The following is a 25065-nucleotide window of genomic DNA, read 5'->3' on the forward strand; positions in this document are numbered from 1 at the left end:
ATTAACTTTTAATCATTTCTGGTGGCATTAGAAACCATTATCAATAGCAAAACAAAGTTGAGCAGAGTTTCACCCAATGCAAATGAGAAGTGTAGCAATGTGGAGTTAGAAACGGCAGTCGAATAGAAATTTTAGGATTTTAAGATTTAGGATTATAGGATTTTTGTCCTTAATAACTGCCAGAGTGAAGGGGAAATGCTTTAAAAAGAGTGAGACCTGACACCAAAGATAAAGACATTTATCTGAATTATGTGTATGTAAGACAGAACACAAAAACCTGTCCTGTGTGAACAAAGCCTCACACTATATAACATGCAGGATCACTTCTGTTTGCAGTCTTTTAATCAGGCTAACTGCCTGCCCTGCTGAGAAATGCTGTTATTCCTGCACTCTTATTTGGTTCTGTCGAAGCCAATTCAATCATAATGAAATCACTCCTCCCATAACATCACCATAAATTTGTGCAAAACATTAAATGGTGACAGAGCTGGGCGGCTCTGAGATGCAGTATAACTCCCCAGCAGTGATGTGGGAGTAGGAAGGACAGAGAGAGACTGAAAACATGCACATCAGGTGTGATTTCTTACTTTGGTTCAAATCATTGTGTATTAGTCTGAGTGTGCAGGACGCCTTCTGAAAGACTACAAAAGTGTGATTTGTATTCGACAATACCCAAGGTAGTTCATCATTAAATTTAGCCGTATAAAAACATCACACCAGCTAAATCCTCACAGAGCTTAAATAGTACTTGACGCTCTAGAGAGAACATCTGGAGCAACATAATTAAAAACACAGCATGATAGCTAAATATGATGCTGCCCACCAGAAAATTATTTAGAAATTCTTTGTATAAGTAAGTCTATAGTGATTTTATTTAGCATTAAAAGTGGTACTAGGTTCAAATCCTGAAATAACATATGATAAATTCTATACACGATATTATAAACAACATATTATATATAGTCTATATAAAGTATTAAATTATTTATTAAATAAATGATATACTACTGTTCAAAAGTTTAGTGTCAGTACAATTTTTATGCTTTTGATGCAAGTTTCCTATGCAAATTAAGGCTATGTTTATTTGATTAGACAAACAGAAAAAGTTATATTTTAATAATATTTTAAATTTAATTTATTCCCATGATGCCAAAGCTGAATCATTTTGATTAGGTACTCAATAAACAATTCTTATTTCTTATTATTATTAGTGTTGAACCTGTGCTCCTTAATATTTTTGTGATTATTTGACGAATAGAAAATTCAAAACGGCAGCATTTTTGGAAAAGCTCTATGGAAAACAGAATCTTTGACATTTTGTTCCACTATATATAAAACATACAAGTTTAAAAAGAAAGCAGGTAAATTATGACAAAAACGTAATGTCAAAACAAATGTTCTGCAGAGGGTAACTGAAGAGATTAAATTAATACATGTGATTAAGTTTTTTTTTAACCTACAATAATCAGCTTATTTTCAAAGATTTAAGTTATCTACTTGGCTTACAAATCAAGAACAGATGTGGGTCACACATGGCAAGCTGACAGTAACTAACTAGTTTATAGACCCATAGTCTCAAGAGCTGTTGAGTGTTTGTAAGAGAATCTCTGCCTATAACAAACTCTCATCTGTCCTCAATTGTGCTTGTTAGAAAATTGATGTCTCATCCAGTTCAATCAGAGAAGGATCTATTAACACCTGAGACGTGATCGTCTGTGGATTTGTGTGTGCGTTTACCCTCGGCCATCCTCAAGGCTTCCTGTTAGCTGAGCAAAGTTCATTTGGTCTAGTCTGAGACTGCGGGGGGAGGAAGGGGGCGACGTCTCACACTTGATGGTGGCCTTATCTTCTCGGGCCTCCACAGGAGACTGGGACAAAAACACACAAACAAAATCATCACAATATCGCCTCTCGCAAAAAAAACAATGACATTTTGAACACAAAGTCATCTATAATATACACACATACACATCCTCATCTATCTAATGCACACACACTTAATTAGCACAAGCAATCCAGTCTTCAGTTTAGTCATTTAGAGATGAAGACACACTTACAGCCACTCGTCTGCGATGTTTCCTTAAATCACTAGGCTGAAGTGTTAGCAGGAAGAAAGAGACAAAGGAAGATGCAAGGTGACAGATGATTAAGTGCCGTCAGTGTTAGAAAAAGACGATTTAATGGGGTTAACACAAAATAAAAGCATTGCAATGTAAAGCAAGGATCACCAGGGTCATGACGCCCAACTCATGGGCTGCTGAACCGGACGTCAGTTTAGGTGTGGATCTGCCGCTAACGGGGGGTGATGAACTGGCCAGAGAGAGGGCGGTGACGGAGGTGGGGATTGAGGAGCGTGGCCGCAGTGTCACATTCAGGCCGTCCATGCTGCCGCTGTTTACTCGACTCTGGATCTCATCCGCCCGGAGCTCTGCTGATTCCCTCTCTACCTGGATCATTCTGGAACAGAAGGAGAAAGAGATGAAAAAAAAAGTCCCACATAAAACAGACACAAACATCCCCAAACTGTGCTCTCTGCAGAATACACTGCAAACCAAAGCCAAACTCAAATCATAAGTGTGTCTGAAGAGACAAACCTTTTTTGTATTTTTATTAATTTATTTAATGATCTATTTAATGTTGGCTACCCATTTATCCATATTTATAGTTATACTTTTAAATATTATAATGCATTAAAACCCATAGAACACTCAATTTTATGCCTTATCTTACATCTTCTAATAAATTATAAGTGCATAATGTGTAGCCAAGAAAGGATGTGTACAGGAGTGCACATAGATTTTTCAGTTTGGTTCTCATGAGAGCACCTGGAGATTTGATTTGGTGCTCACACTGCACCTGACCAATGTGACCCATTAAATATAACTATATATATAAAAAAAACAAAAAAATGTAATTATAGTGTTATTGCACTTTTGAATGCATAAATGCAGTGTGATAATACTATTATATTCTAAATTTTATAGTACACTTAAAAACACAATGCTAATATTTACGTATTCATTGTTGTTCTTTATTACCTTTTTAATTTTTATATGAATTTTCAAAATTTTCAAATCTAAATCAGCAAGCTTTTATTTTTCAGCGGGTTGCCAGGAAGTAAGTACATGTAACCGGCAGTGCGTAGTTTATTTAAGTTCGAATTGACAGCTTATACAGTATAACAGTTTGTCGATCTAAAACGGTGATTGTGAATTAACAGCTGCCAACCATGTCGGTAGATAAATTAGTGGTCTGAACTGATTTAAACAGTGCAATTTTAATTTTGGTCGCGCACCTGCGACTATGTATACTGTATATTCTATACTGCACATATAATACATTATAACAGTGGCTAGAATTCATTGTGAAACCATAAAATGCACTACTAACAGCTTTATAGGGCATTATGTATTCAGCCTTCAAAGAAAATGTCTTACTGTTTATATATGTTAATATTCATGCCCTGAAGGTATAGTCTGTTAAACCGTCATGAGTTTAAGCCACAGTTCAGGTCATGAATCACTGCTATCTGCACACTGCTGCACATTTCAGGTGATAGGTCTGCTACTGTCTGGCATTTATATTCATCCACAACTCAGAATCTATCTGTGTGATGGGTAGATTCAACTTATAGACTCACAAATATTCTCATATATGACAGATGGTCCACCTACAGCGCTTTATGCTGCCGAAAGGAATCCAGACAGCTCAGTATCAGGACAAGCTTCAGAGCACTGTTTGGATTTAGAATGAAGTTTTTGGCCTGCCTGACAGTTTCTGTTACCGTTCTAGTTATATCTGCGGGCCGCCAGAGCACAGAGACACACAGGTGCTCTTTTAGTCTGCCTGCATGGTCAGTGCATTCGGAAATCGAAAAAAGGTCATTGAGTTTAAGAAGAAAGTTGGCTCTGGCTATAACTGGCCACCCGTCTGAAGACTCTGTTCAATTGAGCATGAGTTTAGAGCACAAGCTTGGATCAATAAGACAACTGAACATGACATTTTAAGAATTTAAGCTGATATACTTGAGGCACATGATTAGATTTCACACAAGTCGCAAGATGTCAGATTTAAAACATTCAAATACTAAAGCAAATATTGTAAATTGTAACCCTGAACTGTTAAAGGGATTTTCTACTCTTTTAAGGGGGTCTTTAAGCTGGCAGTAAGTTAAAGAGCCTTTATGCAACCATAATGATAAATTCCTTATAATGTTAGTCAATGTTACATCCACCAAAAACAAATTAAACAGCCTATTTAGCTACTGTACCTTTTAGACTTATGCAAATGACTTCGGTTGATTGGCTAAAATCTTCACAAGTAAAAGTAACAACGCCCCCATCATAATGATGAATACCGAACACTTGATGATAAATAAATACGGATGGTGACATGTTAATGTGCTGTTAATGTGCTGACATTAGAACTGATGCACTCTGAACGACTCATTTATGCTGCTAAGTTAGCGCTTAGTCATAAACTTTATGCTTCAACAGTTTTAAAATGCTTTTTAAACAAAATGTAAGTGGCACTAGCTCATGCAGAACTCACTGTCAGGCTGTTGCTGTGCAAACAACAAAAAACAACAACATATCCCAACCTGATCTCCTCATTGATGGCATCCAGCTGTTCTTGCAGCATTAGGGCAAGCGTCTGGGCGTCTGAGTGCCCGCTGGGAGACAGCATATCGGCTGAGCTGAATATGGTCTCACGGTCTTCATCGTCCAGGTCAGACAGCTCAGTGTCGCTTCCCATCAGATGAGTACGGCTGGCTCGCAAGCTGGAGGGTTGAGAGCGATCCCAATCCTGCTCCACCATTGGCAGGATCTGGAAATAAAGACATGGATCAGGGTTACTTTGTGGAGTTTACAAATCAGGCTGTTTCAGTAAGATCTGATTTGCTTTCAACATTTTTGAAGTGGATTAGAGAACCCGGAACTTACAACGAACACATCCAACGAGGCAAAAGAAAAGAATAGGGAGAAATTAGTTTACAAGGCCATGGTCTGTCAGTGACTACAGTTATACCAGTACAGTACATATTACAAGTTTTGGTTAATAACAGTGACATATGGAGATGTACAGTAGGTGTGACATTGACACCTTGGTGGGCTCATCCCTGAGTGCCACCAGTCGACCTTTCTGAGCCCGTCGTATGACCCCTGTGGAGGAGTAGTGATCTCCCTGACCTTCCACGACTGAGAAGCGCAGGTCTGTGGCACTGCCAACATGAGACCTAAGACCGGGTCAAAAGAGAGAGAGGCAGAGAAAGAGGCTTACTTAGCACATCACTTTTAACGAGCAAATAAATATAGGGCTCTTTTTATAACAAAGTACTAGAAACATTTTAAATCTGGATGTCACCTAGGATGGGTTCCATCTCCAAACGCACCGCTCCTGCGCTTTAGATGATCGAGTTCAGCCCGTAACTTCTCAATCTCCCCAATAAGCCTCTCCTAAACAACCAAAAAACACTTGATTAGTCAATTCTTTCATTATTATGAAAACCACTTTTATGATGAACTTGAATGAATTAAGATCGAAATAAGATTATGATAATAATTTTAAAATAGATTTTTTAAAATAACTGAATACTTTATTCCTCAAAGATGCATTAAACTGATCAAATTGACTTCTATAATGCTACAAAAGAATTCTGTTTTGAATAAATGTTGTTCTTTGGAATTTTCTTTTTATCAAAGAATCCTGAAAAATATTAACACACAAATGCTTTATAGCTGCTAAAAAATTCAGCTTCACCATCACAGGAATAAAATACATTTAAAACTATAAATGAAAATACAAAACAATTTTTTTAAATAGTAATATATTTCACAATGTTAATGTTTTACTGTATTTTTGATCAAATATATGCAGCTTTTGTCAGCATGAGTCCTTTAAATTTTAATAAATTTTTTTTTAAAAACAATACAAAATCTTACCAACCTTACATGTTTGAATAGTAGTTTATGTGTATGTATGTATATATATATATATATATATATATATATATATATATATATATATATATATATATATATATATATATATATATATATATTTGCACTTTTAAAAAGTACATTTTCACATTGCAGGACACTATAAAATGAACATACAAAAGCCAAAGCAAAAATAATTAAAAAACATAAAAGAAATGGAGACCATCTACAGCAGTGGTTAAAATCAGGTGACCTGCCAGCAATAATATCTGGTCAGTGCCCGCCGCAAGATTATTTTTAAAGCGGCTGGTTCTGAAACAGATCTGTCATGACAGCAACAGTTACTCACAATCACTTCGTCTTTAGTGATTTTGCCTTCAAAATAAACTTAAAAGAACATTTTTGCAGCAATGTTTTATTTTGAGATGAATCGAGACCTTTTAATTTGAAAAGTACTGAAAGTTCTGAAAGTGAACAGTGAACCATTGAAACGTTTGCTTATAAAAAAAAAAAATTCTTGATCATGGATGCAGAACAGCTGAGGGAGCTTATGCTTATACTCCTGAAAAGACAGAGTAAACAGGAGTAGGCTATAAATGTAATGTGGAAATGTGGAAATGAAATGTGGCTTTTTGTTAATGACTGTCCAAATTGAGTGTTTAACTAAGGGTTTTAGCTCAGTGTAAGTGCTCACTACCAGTTACAAAAGACAATATAAAAGTCTGTCACGGGCCATTCTAGTTGTTTATTTCTTAAATTATCCTTTGACTATGGTCTGGCCCGTCCGTTGTGATTTTCTTTTTTTTTTGGCCCGATGTCAAACTTACTTGCAACCCCTGATCTACAGGATAAATACTTACACACTTCTTTATACATTCATATAAATATCCTAACTTAAACACTTGACCTTAATTAAGAAAAGTCCATGGACATGTTATGCTCCTCCTCGGTTATCTCTTGAGACTGCAACACTCCTGGCTGTTGCTCATGTTCTGCAGATCTGTGTAATATTAATGCGCAGTGCTACTGTACCTTGGTGTGATGGAACTCTTCCAGTTGTTTTTGAGAATTCTCCAGGTCATGGATGAGTGCATTTGATGGGGGGGTGGGGGGGCAAACGAAACAAAGTAAAGAATAAGATTTAAGCAGCATGTTGTGCCAAAGATGCATCTGCACATTCTCTGCATATTCTCTCTCTCTCTCTCTCTCTACGTGTGGTGCTTCAGCCTGTCCCTTCACATCTGGCCACTTCTGTCATCTCAGCTTACAGCTCAAATGAGGAAAGGACTGAGTTCTAATTCATTCAAGCTGAACAGGAAACCTTCATACCTATGTTTTTCACAAGCGATTTATAGAATATGGCTGTGCACACTCTAGGATAAAGCCAGACTATAGATATGGACATAAATATTAATATTTTTAATTACTTAAATTAATTAATTTATAATTTAATAATATATTATGTTCGATGTAAATAAATTAAATAATCCAATTAGTTTTCATAATATGAATGTACATTAAGAAAATAAATCAACATTTAATTTCTTATGAAAAAAAATAGATAATTTAAATATATATATATATATATATATATATATATATAAACGTGAGAAATCTTATTTTTATCTTATTTTAACTATGTTCAATAAGAAAAGAAGATTCTTTGCCAATGCTGAAAAAATTTAATTAAAAATATATTTGAAAATATATTTTCTTTTAACATTTAAAAATATAAATGTTGAATATATATATATAGTTAGCTGTTAATATCTCGTTTTTTTTGTTGTTTTTTCGGCAGTACATGTAAATCTGAGATCTTCTGTGATTAGGCCTCGAAAACCAGTCAGTAATGAGACCCTTGTGTCAGTGTGTTCTGTGTTTGCTTAAATACTCTTTAAGCATTGGCTGATCAATTGGTCAAATGTGTACAGTAGTATGCACAGGTGGGTATTGTAAAATCTGTACCTTGTCCTCCAGCGCAGCCATGCGCTCCTTCAGGTGCAGCTGAAGCCGTTCATTGGACTCTGTGAGAAGACGATCCACAGTGTCAGACAGACGCTTGTTATGCTCCTCATTCATCTTCTCCCTCTGCCGAGCCTGAGAAAGAGTGACAGCAAGCAGAGAAGATAAAAGAAAGAAAGAAAGAAAGAAAAAGGAAGTATGAAACAACATCCTTTATTTTAAGAGTGCAACTAGACTGGAATTAGTTTTCCTGATAATCTATGTACTGTAGAACCAATAGAGGGCAGTATTACACCCTGAAGCATTCTATGTCTGATTTTTAAGTCAGGTTCATGATATTAAAAGACACAGCTGCCTTTGAGAGTTGCCTTTGAACTAATTTCTATGGGTGTTTGGTGTGCATTTTGTGATAATCCCTCAAGAAAATGAATAATGACAGTCCCTGTAGCTTAATGTAGGGGTGATGACTTTTAAACACAGTTGTGGCGGGATATGGGCACTCAGTTGCCTGGCAACAAAATCTTAATTTTCTTTTGGTGGCAACGGTCTTTAAAATGTAGTCAACACAGAGCATTGTGACTGTCAGGAAAGAACGGGAGCTCAAGCCCAGTCTGAGGTGTAAGTATCAAGGTTTAATTAAGGCTGAAGGAGGATAAGGACTCTCTTTGACTGCTTTAAGTCATTACAACCATCAGCTCACACACAGAAGAAATTAACCATGCATGAATTATTCAAAATCTAAATATAGCAGCCAATTACAGCTCTGCTCTCACTGGGGGTGGGGAAATTCAGCTGCAAGATGAGCTAAAAAATGTCCCATATTCTCAGAGCAGCAGCATGTGTGTGTGTGTGTGTGTGAGTGTGTTTGTACAGGAGTGCTAGCCTATCCATCTTTGTTTGCCTCTGTTGTGTGTGCAAAAAACAGAAGAAGATACAAAGCAGCACAGGCTAATCAGAGCGGTCAGGCTGCAGAGTCCCCACAGTGAGGTCGAACACACCGCCTGCAGGCCTGGTCGAGACCTATTGTGCAACAGGTAACACGTCTTCCTTAACACACACACACACAGAAACACACATTTATCATCAAATTCGGACCGTATACTTATATTGTTTTTATTTAAATCTAATTGAAATAACTACAGACTAACCTTGAAGCCTAAACAAATTTTTTACTGTTTTAAAATAAAAGAACACTGGCATTAAATTATGGTTATACATGTCCATTGACTTCTATTCTATTGTCAAAAGTGAAAAAAAGTGTACATTATTATATATTAAAATATATTTCATATATAATAATTATTATATTATAATATATTATATTAAAATATATTTCATATATAAGTATTATATTATTAAATTAAATTATAATTTTATAAAATATATATTTAGAATCAATTATGGTAACACAAAATATAAATATATATTTCAGTCTTTCTTAATGCTAGTTAATAAAGGTCCATTAAATAATATACAATCTATTTTATTTTAATAACATATTAGTAAATGTTGATGTTAATATTAATAAAAGTAAATTCATTTAACGTAGTTAACTAATGTTAACAAATGTAACTATTGTGAAGTATGACCTATAAGTGTGTGTAATACAAACTGCTAGGGACAATCTGGATAAACAAACATTATACTGAGCCAAATCATTTACTGTTTTACATTTTCATTTAGTTTATTTACTTTAATACTTTTCCCTAACAGAAACCATATGATGTGAGTTATTTCAAGTTTTGTGTTGACATTGTGGCCAAGCATATGAACATTCGTACACACTCACAAAACCAAACAAAACAAAACAAACAAAAAAACACTGGTTATAGTGTTCATTCTTATGTGCACTTAAATCAAATTCACACACACACACACACACACACACACACACACACACACAATAATGAACCGAAGCCACTCTCACACTCCCTCTTAACTCATTTTTCCTCTATCCAACATTCAGTGACAAACCCAGCATTCCTTTTTCTTTTGGTGTCATGACCCCACCCCAGTCCTCACCCTGCCCAGCTCTTGGTTCTTCTCTTCCAGCTGGGCCTCCAGTTGGCGCAAACGCTCCTCGATGTTGCCATGTCTCTCCTCCGCCTACAGGAAACACTGACATTAGTATAAAGAGCAACAGCAGGACTAAAATCTTCACAGATTAGACACTTCACATTTAACAAGAAAGAGATTTAGATTTAATTGCTTGTATTTTATCGGTCACAGAAACATGCTTGTCAAATCTGTTTTCAAAAACCATATTTAAAATGAAAATAAGGCTATGAGATTTCATTTCAGTGCATGTTTTTGGAATCAAACTGAATTTAAGTTAAAAACTAAAATAGTATGATATTTAATGTAATATGGGGTGTATTTATTATACATACATACTTTGGTTAAACAATATTGGCATTTGCTTAGCATGTCAATATTTTGCACATACCTGCAACCTAAAATTGGGTCTTGACACATCATAGAACTTTTAGATGTTTCTCTAAATCATGTCTCAGTGGGCTAAAAAGCTTATGTTGTTTATCTCATATCTAATCCTGCTGTGTTATCTTTTCATGTCAGTTTCCGCCCTTCTTTTCCTTATCACTTGTTTCATCACCATCTCAGAGGGCATTTTCTTGACAGAAAGTAATCTTATGAACTGACTCTCTCGTTTTTTCCTGCTGCTGTTGTCTGGAGAAGTGACTGAATACTCGCCTTGGTGAGGGCGGCCACTCTCTGGGCCAGTTCAGCCTCCACCTCGGGCAGAGTCTCCGCCTTCCTCATAGTTTGCTGTAGTCGTTGTTCCGCCAACTCCAGCAATTCCTGGAGGTGTCGCACCTTCTCCTCGCTCTGATAAAAAGACATGTGCATGCAAACCGCACAAAAATAAGACAAACAGAGGGTGTACATTCATGTAGACACCCCCATTTTAGAAGAACACACAGACATTGAGATACAAAGGTAAGACCCACACAAGGTTAAAAGGTACTCAAAACACACACGTGAACGAAAACATACCAGACATTTAAAAAAAGGAGGCACACATACAACACGAAATAAATAAGTGCACATAAAAACAAACCACCAGTGTACAAACACACAAAGTACATACACATGATAAAGTTTTAAAGTCAAAATTTGGATTATACGCTACTGATCGAAAGTTTGGGGTCGTTAAGATATTTATATTTTTGGAGCAAGTCTCACCAAGGTTGCATTTATTTGATCGTAATATTGTGAAATATTTTTACAAATGAAAACAACTGCTTTATGTGTTAATATATTTTAAAATGTAAATTATTTCTGTGATGGCAAAGCTTAATTTTCTGCATCTATTAATCCAGTCTGCAGCGTCACATGATCCTTCAGAAATCATTTTAATATGCTGATTTGTTGCACAAGAAATATTTCTTACTATTATCAATGTTGAAAACAGTTGTACTGCTTAATTTTTTTCTGGAAACTGTTAGAATATTTTTTTTCAGGTTTGAACAGAAAGTTCAAAAGAACAGCATTTAAATGAAGTAGAAATTGTTTGTAACATTATGATTGTTTTCAATGCCCAAAAAAAAAAAAAAAAAAAAAACAATTATACTGACCCCAAACTTTTTAAGGGTAGTGTACATCTATCACTGTAAAAATCAATGTGTTGTAATGCAGATTTTCATTCTCATATGCTTAAAAAAGGGCTGCTGTGAATATACACATGGCCTTGGACAACATTTTTTTTTTTTTTTTTAGGTCTGCCCAATTCTTCCTGGGCCCAATAAGTGGGCTAGGACCCAAAGCAACGGTTCTGGTTGTCCCCCGTGACGATGTCCCTGCCTTGAGCGCAAAAGCACAAAACACATGCTGTCTATACAAGAGCAGATGTCTTGATTTATCCATCTCTTTTGAGATATTTATACCCACTGCATTCATTACAAACACTCTGTCCAAACTGGCACCAACATCAATGCAGTTGGGAATCCTCTTTCTTTCTCCAGCTGATGGATCTGAAAATTAAAACAGTTGGGCAGTACCTGCTTCCTCCCAGCATGCCTCTTCTCAGTATTCTGAAGGATTCCAGCATGAGTCTGCTGCTTTAGGGCTAATTAAACCCCCTCTGACTAACACGCGCCCTTCATACGCACAGGCACAGATGGAACATGACTCTCAGAACATCTTAACTGCATTATGGGACATCAACCAACACAGACCTACAGCGCTCACACTTGAAATGAACTTTAAATTAGCACAGGCCTGATTCAAGGTTGGCGTACCTGTCGGTAAAGTGAGTCCTTGGTGGCCAGCTCGTTCTCTAGCTTGTCGTTCAGGTCATGGATTGAGGTGGTTTCTCTCTGGGCGGCCAGGTAACGCTTTTCTAATGTTGTGATTCGCTCCTCCATGTCCTCCTTCTGTGCCATCGCCTGTCGAACAGGCACATAGTAAGAGAAAACAAAAACCCTTGGGAATTTTGAAAACCCTGCAACAATTTATGGAAAGGTAATCTAAACAATGAAGATATTGTTTAGATATTCTATATTGTTGTGACTGTAATGATTCATTGTGGGTTCAGAAAACAACATTTACATTGTCCAACTCTGATGTCAAACGAACCCGGGTGTGAAAGCACCCTTAGAGTCTATTTTCTTAATACATCTTATTGATCCTATTGTGAATGCTTCACCTGTGAATGTTTAATATATATATATATTTTTTTAATCAGAAAGTCATAACTGGAATGATAGACTTCAGTGATGTGCAGTGGCATCCTGAAATGAGGAGGTAAAGTCCTCATACACACACACACACATACGTGACCCTGGACACATTGTATGGGTCAAAATGATCGATTTTTCTTTTATGCCAAAAATCATTAGCATATTAAGTAAAGATCATGTTTCATGAAGATATTTTGTAAATTTCCTATCGTAAATCTATCCAAGCTTCATTTTTGATTAGTAATATGCATTGCTAAGAACTTAATTTGGACAACTTTAAAGGTGATTTTCTCAATATTTAGATTTTTTGGCACCCTCGATTCAAGATTTTCAAATAGTTGTATCTCGACCAAATATTGTCCTATCCTAAAAAATCATATATCAATGGAAAGATTATTTATTCTCAATAAAAAAAAATCAGTATGAAAAAATTGACCCTTATAACTGGTTTTGTAGTCCAGGGTCACATAAACATAATATACACAAAGCACAATAACTAATAGTAGTTTGCAAAATAAACTATTTTGGGGAGAACAGCTCCTTTAAATACCCTAAATCTTTAGACCTTGCCAAGGAATGAGTCATAACTGCATTATTTGCACCCTTCTGTTTCTCAGCAAAAATAAAGCTGTTGAGAAACTGTCCTCACTACCTGAAGTTTTATCTTGCCTGAGAAAGCCCTCATCACTCTGTCCCCATTCTGTCCCTTTCCTCTCTCCCCAATCATTCTAACCTCGCGTATGTCCCTCTGGTGCTTGGTGCTCAGCTCCTCGCTCTTCAGTAGGTCTTTGCGTGCAGTAGCCAGTTCTGTCTCAAGCTCAGACATGCGATTGCTCAGGCTGCTGATCCGCTCTCTGTTTTGGCCCAGCTCCTTATTGGCCTTATCCAGGAGTTCCTGCAGCTCCAGACACCTGCTGGTGTCGTCATGGGCATCGATGGAGCCATTGGGTAGCCTCTGTCACAAACACAAAGATATGTTAGTGATGCAATGGAGACCTAGTCAGGAACTTTAAAACTTTTTTTATCGGTCCCCTGATTTCCACTTAGGTTCCCAAATGAGCTTCAGAATGCCAAAATAAACTTCTAAATAATTTTCATAGGGGTAAAATATGCTGAGTCAGAATCTGAAGAACACAGTCAGCAAGTTAAACAGCTTGACTGCAATTATGGCCTCAGGAGTTCAGAGGTTCTCTCGCATGCATCATATCGTGACCGTGCATTTCATCCACCTACTTTATACAGCCGAACAAATTAAAACCTCCACACTTGTGATTTTGCAGGCCGGAAACAAAAATACAACCTGGGTTAGATGTATATTTTCCCCAAAAACTGTCTGCTTTCTCAAAACTGAAACATCCAGTTAGGGGCTGACAGGAGAATTCCATAGAGGCACATTTAATGAGGGCACATGGGGGTGCTTGACTCTATATTCCTACTGTAAAGCTGACAAAAGGACTTTTACAGAGGCCTTTCTGAAATGTTTCTGGCCATATTTGTTTGTGGATGTTAGTAATGCTGATTGGCACTGATGTGCTTCTCGGCATTAAACTGAATTACATGCTGTTAATTAAATAATTCTTCAGAGAGAGCTCAGAGATTCAGAAGCACAGCAGGCAGTCCGCCAAAGACAACTCATTTATAATTTCTTGTCTCTCACATTTTATAACATTTAACCCTTATATTTACATTTGCAATTTGCTCAAAGTATACTAATTTAATACAGTGCCACTTAAATCCCCCTTTTCATTAATATTATATAATAATTCTTCTATTTCATTAGCAGGTGCTATCTTGAACTACAAACCAAATTTTATTAAAACTTAGATGTTTTACCCTTTTACCCAGCATTATCAAAAATTTAGCTTATAATAAAGATAAAATGAAAAAAAGGGGAAAAAAAGATAATATCTCTTCATCAAAAAATTAATTTTCAAAATCATGTTCTCACATAAATAAATGTATGTATGTATGTATGTATGTATGTGTGTATTAGGGACATATGAATGGCCAGATAGGAAATTATACTTAGCAAGACCTAGGATGCCTTTTATTTATCGATTCAATCACCTTTTACCAGGGAATGCTATTGAATGCAATACATAATTTGAAATGTGGTGAAAATTACCAAAAAAAATTTGTTTCATGGGAGTTTTACTCCCATATGAAAAGTCCACATGGTGCAAAATGCCTATTCTTAAAAATGCCCTCATATGCTATGATCTTTGACTTGATCAGAAATTTTGCAGAACCCTCTCAGTCACTCTACTGGGAGTCCGCAGAAAAACCCATGTCGGCCTTTGACAGGCTAAACTTTGTTTCAAGTATTTGATGAGCTATGAAGCACAGGGACTATCATCCATATTTCTGCCCTCCAGGAAGGCTTGAGCCAGCTCTCCAAAGAGACACACAGTCTGGACCACGTCAGCCGTCTCTGGCAATCTACTTCTGTCTGCTTTCATCCTCTCTATCCAGCTCTATATGATGCATTGTTACTAATCACACATGCAGTTTGAAGTCACCTGTAAATTTACATAATCATAAGACATTTCTGTTAAAATTGCACATTTCACAAAAAAGGCATGTTTGGGAAAAGCCCGCAGGCATTTTCATTATCTTCCTCTGAAGGTGTAATATTACGAAATGCAACCTTTTCAGGTGCTAAAACAACACCCATGAGAAACCCACCAAAACATGTTTTGCTCTTGTTCTATTAAAATACAATTATAGAAATTATAATAGTAAGAGTTATTCTTCCCTTACATTGTGAGAAAAAAAAAATATTGAAAAATATTTATCAGTCCGGATTTCCTTCTGATTACTTATATTTAATATCTGACAGTGATGATCTAAAATAAACTCTGAAAAGCCAGAAATTGAATGACATCTGGAACAGCTTTATTAATAAATGGCACAAGTTGAGAACTTAAAGGGCACACACACACATGCACATGTACACCCACACACACATGCACAGACTGCTGAAAAGACAGTGAATAAGACACGGTGAAGTATCAAACAGTCAGCAGGGCAATGTTCTTCCTCATTAGGAGCAGTTTTAGCTACCGTTTCAGATTCAGTAACCTTTCAGAAAAATGCTGACACACACACAACACTGACTGTCTGACAATCAACAATCAGCTCCTTAAAGACCCCATGAAATCAAATTTGGAGTTTTATTATTTGGATTCTGTTAAGTATAAGCTCATCTATATGCTACAGCACTCCTAAAAGCTAACAAAAATATTCTATATCTAAGTAAATTTACAAATGTAAAAATCCTTTAAATCCTGTCACAACCTCCTGTTTCAATAGGAAATACGTTAACATGAAAAAAAGAAAAGCATGTTCAATAAGTCTGTCTTACAGTCAGGATGAAGTTGAAATGGCATCATATCTGATCACAAAATTACAAGGTCAATTTTTTTTTTACTCACAATAAGCTCTATAACAAGCATTAAGAAAAGACAGAAACTGAAAATAGGGTAAATTTTCTTTCATAATGAAAGCGCAATCTAATATCTGCCCCCAAACTAATTTTGTGTACTAATGAGCAAATCGATATTGCTGCATTAAAAAAAAAAATCTCTTAGTACAGAAAATCAATAAATTGCATTTCACATACATAAATAAAAGATAAGGTGATATTTAAACAATGAACCACAGGATCAAAGATTAAGAGCAATTCACAATTCTCCTATTGACCAGACTCCTGTTGGCTTGCTGACTGCTAGAAGTGAGTCACACCCAGAGACAGGAGACAATTTAGCAGCCTGTGCTGAAGGTTGAAGGGCAAAAGCACTTGGCGCATAATCAATGCAGTTTATTTCTCAGTAACGAAGAAAATACCATCTGTGAGAGAGGTATTAGAGCAGGAGGGATCCCTTTTGGACCAGTGCCTCAGATATACACTGCTGCAAGGTGTAAATAATGATAAAACCATACACTAACGTTTAAAAGTCTCTTATGCTCACCAAGGCTGCATTTATTTGAGCAAATACAGTAAAAACACTAATACTGTGGAATGCTATTACAATTTAAAATAGCTTTTCTATTTAAGTATGTTTACAAAAAAATTACATTTATTCCAGAGATGGCAAAGCTTAATGTTCAGCAGCCATTACTACCATCACATGATCCTTCAGAAATCATTCTAATATGCTGATTTCCTGCTCAAGAAACATTTCTTATTATTATTAGTTGAAAACAGTTGTGCTGCTTAATATTTTGTGGCAGCCGTGATACATTTGTCAGGATTTTATTCGAAAAATAGTTTTATTTGAAATAGAAACATTACAGATATTATTCCATGTCACGTTTGATCAATTTAATGCATCCTTGCTGAATAAAAGTATTATTTCTCTCCAATAAATAAATAAATCTTAATGACACTAAAGTTTTGAACAGTAGTTTACTTTGGCAAGACATTTGCATTGTGTCAGAACTGAACATTATATTTTACAGAATAATGTACAGAATGTCCCGATAATTTTTTAGCTTTAAAAGGTCTTATCATTTATTAGTTTTTACTTTTTTCCTCCCTAATGTAAGTCATAATGTAGTTTTACTCTATATGGCTATTTTCAGTCTCTCTGATCCTTAAGTTCCACGAAAATATGTCTTTGTGATGTTACCCTTAAAATGTAAAACATTATTAGTAAATGTTTGTAGAAATGTACTTTAGAATGCTTTAGCACACAAGGCTATTTTAAGCACTATCCAAAATTAAAATATTAAAATTTATGCAAATCCCACTTAAAAGAACTACAGCACATGTACCTTCCATGTAGGTTTAGAGCTGTCCATTCTGTCCACAGCATCCCCATCCGCCTGTCCATCCTTTCTCTGTCTCAACATGACCACCTAGATAAACAAAAACACTCCAAAGTCACTCTATAAAGGTTGTTAAATGTGTTAAACTAATCTACAGTACCACACCACATTCATGCTACATTAAACGAGGCATAGCACATGATTACTGTTCACAAAACACAGCAGAGGCAATGATGCACTTCATTTTTTTCCAATTGCACATTATGAAGATGTACATTTTGGGTGATAGTGGGATTTAAAATTGTTCCTTCTAATAGCATGTGAGTGCTGTTCCTGTCTTCTTAAGGCAGGCTAGGAGTCTTGTGGGAGATAAGATTATACGAACTACCCATTTTGAGGAATTAACTTATCATTGTGCTTAAAAGCTGCATGTTATTAAGGTATTAATGAAATACTGGTGGGCCATTTGCATTTGAATCCTCGCATATCAGACCCACTGAATGTGAAAATTGGAGAAAGACAATTAAAATATGTACACATTCATTTGCATGCCAGTATTTGATATTTGAAGGGATGTGATTTACATATTCACAAGGCTCTCTTTATTACAGCTCGTTTGTATTAGAGCATTAGAGGAGGCTGACGAGACACTGCTTCATAAGATTCCCTCAAAACCCTCTACTGTATGAGTGCAACATTCAAGACAGCTACAAAATAGAGTGAAGAATCCGCAGCGTTACAGTCTCTTTATCTCCAGTAAGAGGACAATACAATCAGGTTTGGGAGGAAGGGATGAAAGAAAGACTGTGTTTTAAGAGTTTTATGACACACAATCCACCACAAAGACCAATTTGGTTCGAGTAATGCAACCAAATGCAACATCTCTGATTTAGTATCTGAGCTGAGGGATAAATCATGCTTACCTAAATGGTCAGATTTTAACATTTTATTCATTCTAGTGAACTGGATCATCCTAAATGGTGTAGCACTGGAGTCATATTCATTCTACAGAATAACTTAGAATTAGTATGTTTTTGTGTGTGTGTGTGTATTATAATTCATGATTTGCCTCTATGTAGCCTCAGTTTTTTTATTATTCATTTATAAATAATTTTTAAATAATTTTTGAAATATGTAAACAAATTTATATATATATATATATATATATATATATATATATATATATATATATATATATATATATATATATATATATATATGTAACTTGTTAATTTTGAGTTGCTAATTGAATTAATGTCACAATTGTGAAAAGAAGTAAAAAATTTATATATTTTACCTGCCATTCATACTCATTATTTGTATCTTACATTATATTTCAATAATCAAATTACCTTTTTGTTTATTTATTTTTACAAAATGCCCATCATCTAGTTTTAACAGTAGTTTCTTCTTTATTTACAATGAGAATATGTTTGAGTTGCTATTTGCAGTCACTGCAGCTGCATAGATTTTCAATGGATGGAAAAATTATGAGAGACATTTAAAATATATTTCTTTGTGTTCCGAAGATGAATGAAAGTCTTTTGGATTTGGAACAACATAAAGGAGATTAAATAATGAATTTTAATTTCTGGGTGAATTATCCCTTTATAAATTTTAACTTAAACGCCATCTTGTAAACTTTGATTCTATTTTGTAAACTGTTTGTGTTAAAAATATAGCATAATATTTTAAATTTGCCTGTTTGACAGGGTCACTCTAAATTGTAATTTAAAATCTTTTGGTTTTTGTTCCAGTGCAGTTCTGAAAGCGTGTAAATCTAAAGCATGTCAAGTGCATTGGCTTTGCTTGAACTCTCGGCAGCTTGTAAGTGATGGAAACAGGCAGCGTGCATTTCCTGCATGGGTTGACAGCGGGGGGCAGGTGCTCATTGGACAGATGTTAATGAGATCAGCAAATCCATACCAGTGTGCATGCATACCTAAACACACACACACACAACGACCATACCTCCTGAGTGGCGGCTGACAGCTGTCCTTCTAATGTAGTAACCCTTTCTAGAGCCACCCGTAACCTTTCACGCACCTGTGCAAATGAAAACAAAAAAATACTTTTTTTTGACAAAACTTCCAGTCCAATTCCAGTCATGTGATTAACTGCTAATGTTACACAGTCAGACTGACTTTGCATTAATAAAAAGCATTATTTGTTTCTTTAAAATGTTACAAGTAGGATGGCGAGATATATCAAAATAAAATCGATATCGCAGTATAGCTTACTGCGATTGTCAAATTGCGATGGCTGTGATTTAATTAAATGTAATATTTTTAAATTTACATTTACAGATGTAAATATTGGTACTTAGTATTAAAGTGAATAAAAATTAGATTTTTTATTACCATATTATTAAATATATTTCTATTTTGTTCATTATTATTTTATAGTCATATTGAATTGGTCAAAAACAGTGGGAATGTGAAATCAAAGTATGAACAAAATTTTTTAAGTACTTTCCAAACCATTCAGCCATAAAATTATTTCACACATAAAAAATGAGTAAAAATCACTCAAGTAATGATTCAACTATTTTAGTCATCCGGTGAAAATTCCTGTATTTTTTTCATATCGCAATATATATCACAGGAAAACGAAATATACCAATGTCAGTTTTTTTCCAATATCATGCAGCCCTAATTACAAGACAAAATGAATAATAATAAAGAAAAAACTCTCACTTTTTCATCCAGAGCTTTATGATGCTCGAAGAGCGATTTCAGAGCCTTGAGCACCTCCACCTCACTGGAAACCCCTGATGGCGGAGGAGCCTGCCTCTTCACCACAGTCATCCTCAGCGAACGCTCGTGACGTGACACCAGACACTCCAAGTGTTCCAAAAGAAGCTAAAGAACAGCAGAAACAAACAAGCACATGTTAACATATCTGCATAGTAACATGTAATGGCCCAGTGCATTTTCAGAATAGCTCAAGAGTGAATATATAGTCAACCTTTGTTGCTTTACATTGGAAAAGCATGTTGTAAGCTAAACAAACTGGCACTGCGACAATAGATGGTCTGAGTTCAGCTGGGCTGCTCACATACCGTACAAGCCAAAATTCTTGCAAATCCCCTGAAGTGAGTCAAGTGTGGCCTAGGGGCTGAGAGAATCTACAATGAATCAACATCTTTTGCAATGTTCATGACAATGCAGCAGCATGAATCTAGCAATGGAGATATGCACACTTCCATTTCTCACCCTGTGTGAACATCCTCTCCATTCACACGACTCGCAGCATCGGCCTTGCCAGAAACAGAAAGACCGCTGATGCAGCACAATATATAGTGAGGCATTTACATAAACATTTACCCACAGACTAATTTTCGGGGGAGAACTAGTTGCTGAGTGCTGACTATTAAAAATGAGTAGTCTTTTCCTAGAACACATATCACCACTCAAAAGTCTGGGTTTGGTAAAAATGTTAAAATGTATTTGAAAGTCTTATACTCATTCAGGCTGCATTTATTTGATTAAAAATACTGTAAAAACAGTAATTTTATGGAATATAATTACAATTTAAAACAACTGTTTTCTATTTAGTTTCTATTTATTTTCAAATGTAATTTATTCCTGTGATGGCAAAGCTGAATTTTCAGCAGCCATTACTCTTTGGCTTCAAATGATCCTTCAGAAACAATTCTGATATGCTGATTTTGTGCTTAAGAAACATATGTTATAATTACCATACATATTTTCAGGATTCTTCAATGAATAGAAAATTCAAAAGAACAACATTCATTTGAAATTGAAATCTTTTGCAACATTTTAAATGTCTTTTTGTCATTTTGATTAATTTTAAGGGATAGTTCAAAAAAAAAAAAAAAGACAATTCTGTCAATAATAACTCACCCTCATGTCGTTTCACACCCTTAAGACCTTCGTTCATCTTCAGAACACAAATCCGAGAGCATTCTGACTCTCCATAGACAGCAATGCAACTATCATGTTCAAGGCCCAGAAAGGTAGTAAGGTAGGGCTCCAGACTAACTATTTTTACTAGGAGCACTGTAGCCCCTGACTGAAAATTTTTAGGAGCACAAGCAGAAAATTAAGGGGAACACCTTAAATCAGCCTGTAATGCAGTCGTTCACATATTTTCCTCATTTTATTTGTATTACCGACAAATGTTTTGATAATAAATATACTTAACTCATAGAAATTACAATGTGCCATAATCTTCTAATTTCAGAGGGATATGACAAATATATGATAAGAGAAAATGACTATTCTTTTGCATTAATAAGTGCAGTTACTAATAATATTATATGTTGATTTCTTGTTTTTGTCATGTTTATACACATTTGATAGTAAAGCACTAAGTCGGGAAGCTTACAGAATGTGTTTTATTAGCAACAGTAACATGCAAAATCTAATTTTTATGTGCAAAAGATATATATAGTACTCTTAATAAATGGACCATTATTCTTCTATAGTCTTACATGAAACTGACCAACTTAAGTGATCATTTCAAAATATCAGTGAAAAAGTATAAATGAATGACTAATGAGCCTATAAGTGCTCCTCTGCTCCCATCTACAGGTTATAATGGTGATTTGATGTATTTTTTTAATTATACATAAGCGTTTGTTCACCACAGTATAGTTTGGTCATCCCATTGAAAATAACATTCAAATTTAGGAGCTTTAAAGTGCTGGAAACAGTTGTGTGAAATGCTTGAATTTCTCTGTACAAACTTGAAATGAATAACGTAATAATATTTGACCATTTCTGCCACAACACCATGGTTATATTTAGCGTTACTACCTCTGGTTTTCTACATCAGCGCCATTTGATCTGTTTATAACAGAGAATTCTGTGCAGAATTTGAATGCTTCTCAGTAGATCTCACAGCAATCTTTACTCAATCTGTGGCAAATTCAAATGCTTCTCATTGGATCTCGCAGAGCTGTGCAGTAACAGTGTAGCGAAATCAACTTTGGTTCCCGAGAAAAGCTGTTTTGAGCTTGGACTAGTTTGCTAGCGTCGTGGCCCGAGCTGAAAAGCGGTCTGCGATGCGGAGCTCAAACGAGTACCGGGATTTTGTTAACGCTTTTGTTTCGTTTGCTGTTTGATGTTTCTCATATGCAAAAGAAATGGCAATGCGAGTTGTAGTACGCGATACATACTACTCGCACTGGCAGAAAAAAATTGTCCCAAAATGTGACCATTTGGTCGCAGTCTGGAGCCCTGTAGTAAGGACATCGATGAAATAGTCTGTGATATCAGTGGTTCAAACTTAATTTTATGGATATACGAGAACACTTTTTGTGCAAATAAAACAAAAACAATGACTTTATTCAACAATTTCTTCTCTTTCGTGTCAGTCTTCGACATTCACAAGAGTCACATGGACTATTTTAACAATGTCCTTACTACTGTACCTTTCTGGGCCTTGAACGTGGTTGTTCCATTGCTGTCTAGGGAAGATCAGAAAGCTCTCGGATTTCATCCAAAATATCTTAATTTGTGTTCCAAAGATGAAAGTACATTTTACGGGTTTGGAATGACATGAGGGTGAGAAATCAATGACAGAATTTTCATTTAGCTAAAAGACCCAAAACTGTCCTACAACTTTCGAACAGTAGTGGACATAATCCTTACAATAGCTGATTTATGCTAATGATTATATTGAAAAGCCCCACATTTAAGGTTAAGAATTTTCTCATTGCTCTGCAGCTACTTTTTCCATGACAGAAAAAGTATGATTTTCAATTTTAAACCTTCACTTTTAGCAATCAAACCAAAATACTGGGACAAAACACAGCTGTCTGGACTTTACCAATTGTATTGGGATGTCCTGTCACTTTAACACACAAACACATACTCACCCTGGTATTATTCCTCTCTGCTTTAAGCTCAGATATCTCCTCCTCTTTTTCTAGAAGCTGCTCTCGACACAAATTCAGCTCCTTAGTCAGGGTAGCAAACTCCTGAGAGAAGAGAGAAGAAAGGAGATGAATTCATTTATTTGACATAACTAATGCACATTAATATGGTATGGTTACATCAAACTAATACACAACACTCTTAATGTGGTTTGACAAGTCTGTTATTTTTATACAGAACTATTCAAGTCTATATGGATCTGCTCACATAATGATAAAAACTCATTCATAGACCTCGTTTATGCATTCTTTCATACAATACTGTAAGTTACTTACTGATTCATCTTTACAGTCTCCCCTAAATGGTCCAAAAGACAACAAGAATGAATAGTCACTGCCCATAGAGCGCCAGAGGTACTAAAGCTTCAAAATCCTGTTCCCACAATTTCTGGTCTTTTGTTGACCAGGACACACATTTTGAACATAGGACCACACAGATGGATATTGTTCATTTTCAGATCCATACAGTATACAGTCAGCCAGCACAAACACCAAGAATCTAGAACAGAAAATCTGCCATCATTTACTCACCCAAGTTTCTTTCTGCTCTTAACAAAAAGATGTTTTGAAAAATGTTGGAAACCAAAAAAGTTGACGGAAGCCATATTTTTAATTTTTATTTTTTAAACCATCATTCTTAAAAAAAAAAAAAAAAACATCTTTTGTGCTCAACAGAAAAAAGAAAAAAAAACTCATACAGGTCTGAAACAACTTGAATGATGACAATTTTTGTTTTGGGTGAACTTTCCCTTTAATAAAAACCTTGTAACTAGTCTGAGACTTCAAATAAATGACATGAAACTATTACGGCACTTGAGCCACTTTACGCATTACATCCCACTAATATTAACAATGTGCATTTCTCTAGCAGCATGAAGGCAGCCACACTATGATTTCGACTTTCTGCCTCTCAGTCCCACCGGCATCCGGGCTGCAGTCTTGCGTGGCTCAATTGCTCTGTTCTCTGAATTGCCCCGGCCGGGCCTCTGGCACTAGTCCCAGTTAACCCAGCTGTTCATCGCAGTCTTTTGGGAAACTTTCAGGGCACTGTTGAAGCACGTTAACACCCCCTCCTGTTTCAGCATGCATGCATTCATATGCTCTTTAATTCAAGTGCACAAAATACTAGGGGCTGAAAAAAAAGAAAAAAAAAAGAAGATTTTCCACAGATGGTGAAATGGACAGAAGAACTGTCGTCTATGCTGCGGCAACAGCGGGATATGGAATTATTTTGTGATGGTGGAGCAATAACAATCCGAGGATGCATGTGGATGTGTTTTAAATCTTATAATGTCTTAAATAAAATAACCTCAGCTTTGAAAATAAATCACAAGGATTAAGGATCACATGATCATAAATGCATTCTTAAAGGGATAGTTCATTCAAAAATGAAAATTCTGACATCATTTACTTAGCCTCAATTTGTTCCAAAAGCATATGTCTTTCTTTCAACTGTGGAGCACACTAGTGATGCCTTACCTCAAATAACCTAATAAAATATAAAAATATATATTCCAAATATTTAATATAGGCTATAGGGAACTGCACGCAACATACATGGATTTTTTTTTATTTTGTTTTTAATGAACCCGCCCCGCAAATAAAGTGCCAATTTCCTTACCCGCCCCAACCCGAGATGACCCCCGCATCACTAGAGCACACACACACAAAAATATATTTTGAAGAATGTCTCAGTGTTGCTGTTTCTGTTGTTTTTTTTTTTTCTCAATGAATGGCCAACCAATGGTGTTGTTTTGGACCCCACTGACTTTCATTATGTGGACAAAAACAC

General features: G+C 35.6%; 1 protein-coding gene across 13 annotated transcripts in view; it reads right to left on the reverse strand.

The window, feature by feature from the left end:
- The window catches only part of LOC109060845 (liprin-alpha-2-like), a 100085-nt gene that overhangs the window by 10693 nt on the left and 64327 nt on the right, over positions 1–25065 (reverse strand). For 6 of the 13 annotated variants that reach the window (XM_042734239.1, XM_042734242.1, XM_042734241.1 and 3 more), the window contains exons 2-17: positions 23217–23318; positions 20068–20232; positions 19343–19417; positions 17378–17461; positions 13335–13556; positions 12161–12307; positions 10614–10748; positions 9924–10007; positions 7905–8036; positions 6972–7034; positions 5365–5456; positions 5104–5236; positions 4601–4827; positions 2229–2457; positions 2058–2093; positions 1737–1868 (exon numbers count right to left, since the gene is read on the reverse strand). In XM_042734239.1, the coding sequence (XP_042590173.1) occupies positions 1737–1868; positions 2058–2093; positions 2229–2457; positions 4601–4827; positions 5104–5236; positions 5365–5456; positions 6972–7034; positions 7905–8036; positions 9924–10007; positions 10614–10748; positions 12161–12307; positions 13335–13556; positions 17378–17461; positions 19343–19417; positions 20068–20232; positions 23217–23318 (2058 nt within the window). The remainder of the gene's footprint in view (positions 1–1736; positions 1869–2057; positions 2094–2228; positions 2458–4600; positions 4828–5103; positions 5237–5364; positions 5457–6971; positions 7035–7904; positions 8037–9923; positions 10008–10613; positions 10749–12160; positions 12308–13334; positions 13557–17377; positions 17462–19342; positions 19418–20067; positions 20233–23216; positions 23319–25065) is intronic. The other 7 variants (XM_042734246.1, XM_042734245.1, XM_042734238.1 and 4 more) reach the window with 4 other exon arrangements.

Source organism: Cyprinus carpio, chromosome B11, assembly GCF_018340385.1.
Source record: "Cyprinus carpio isolate SPL01 chromosome B11, ASM1834038v1, whole genome shotgun sequence".
Taxonomy (NCBI): domain Eukaryota; kingdom Metazoa; phylum Chordata; class Actinopteri; order Cypriniformes; family Cyprinidae; genus Cyprinus; species Cyprinus carpio.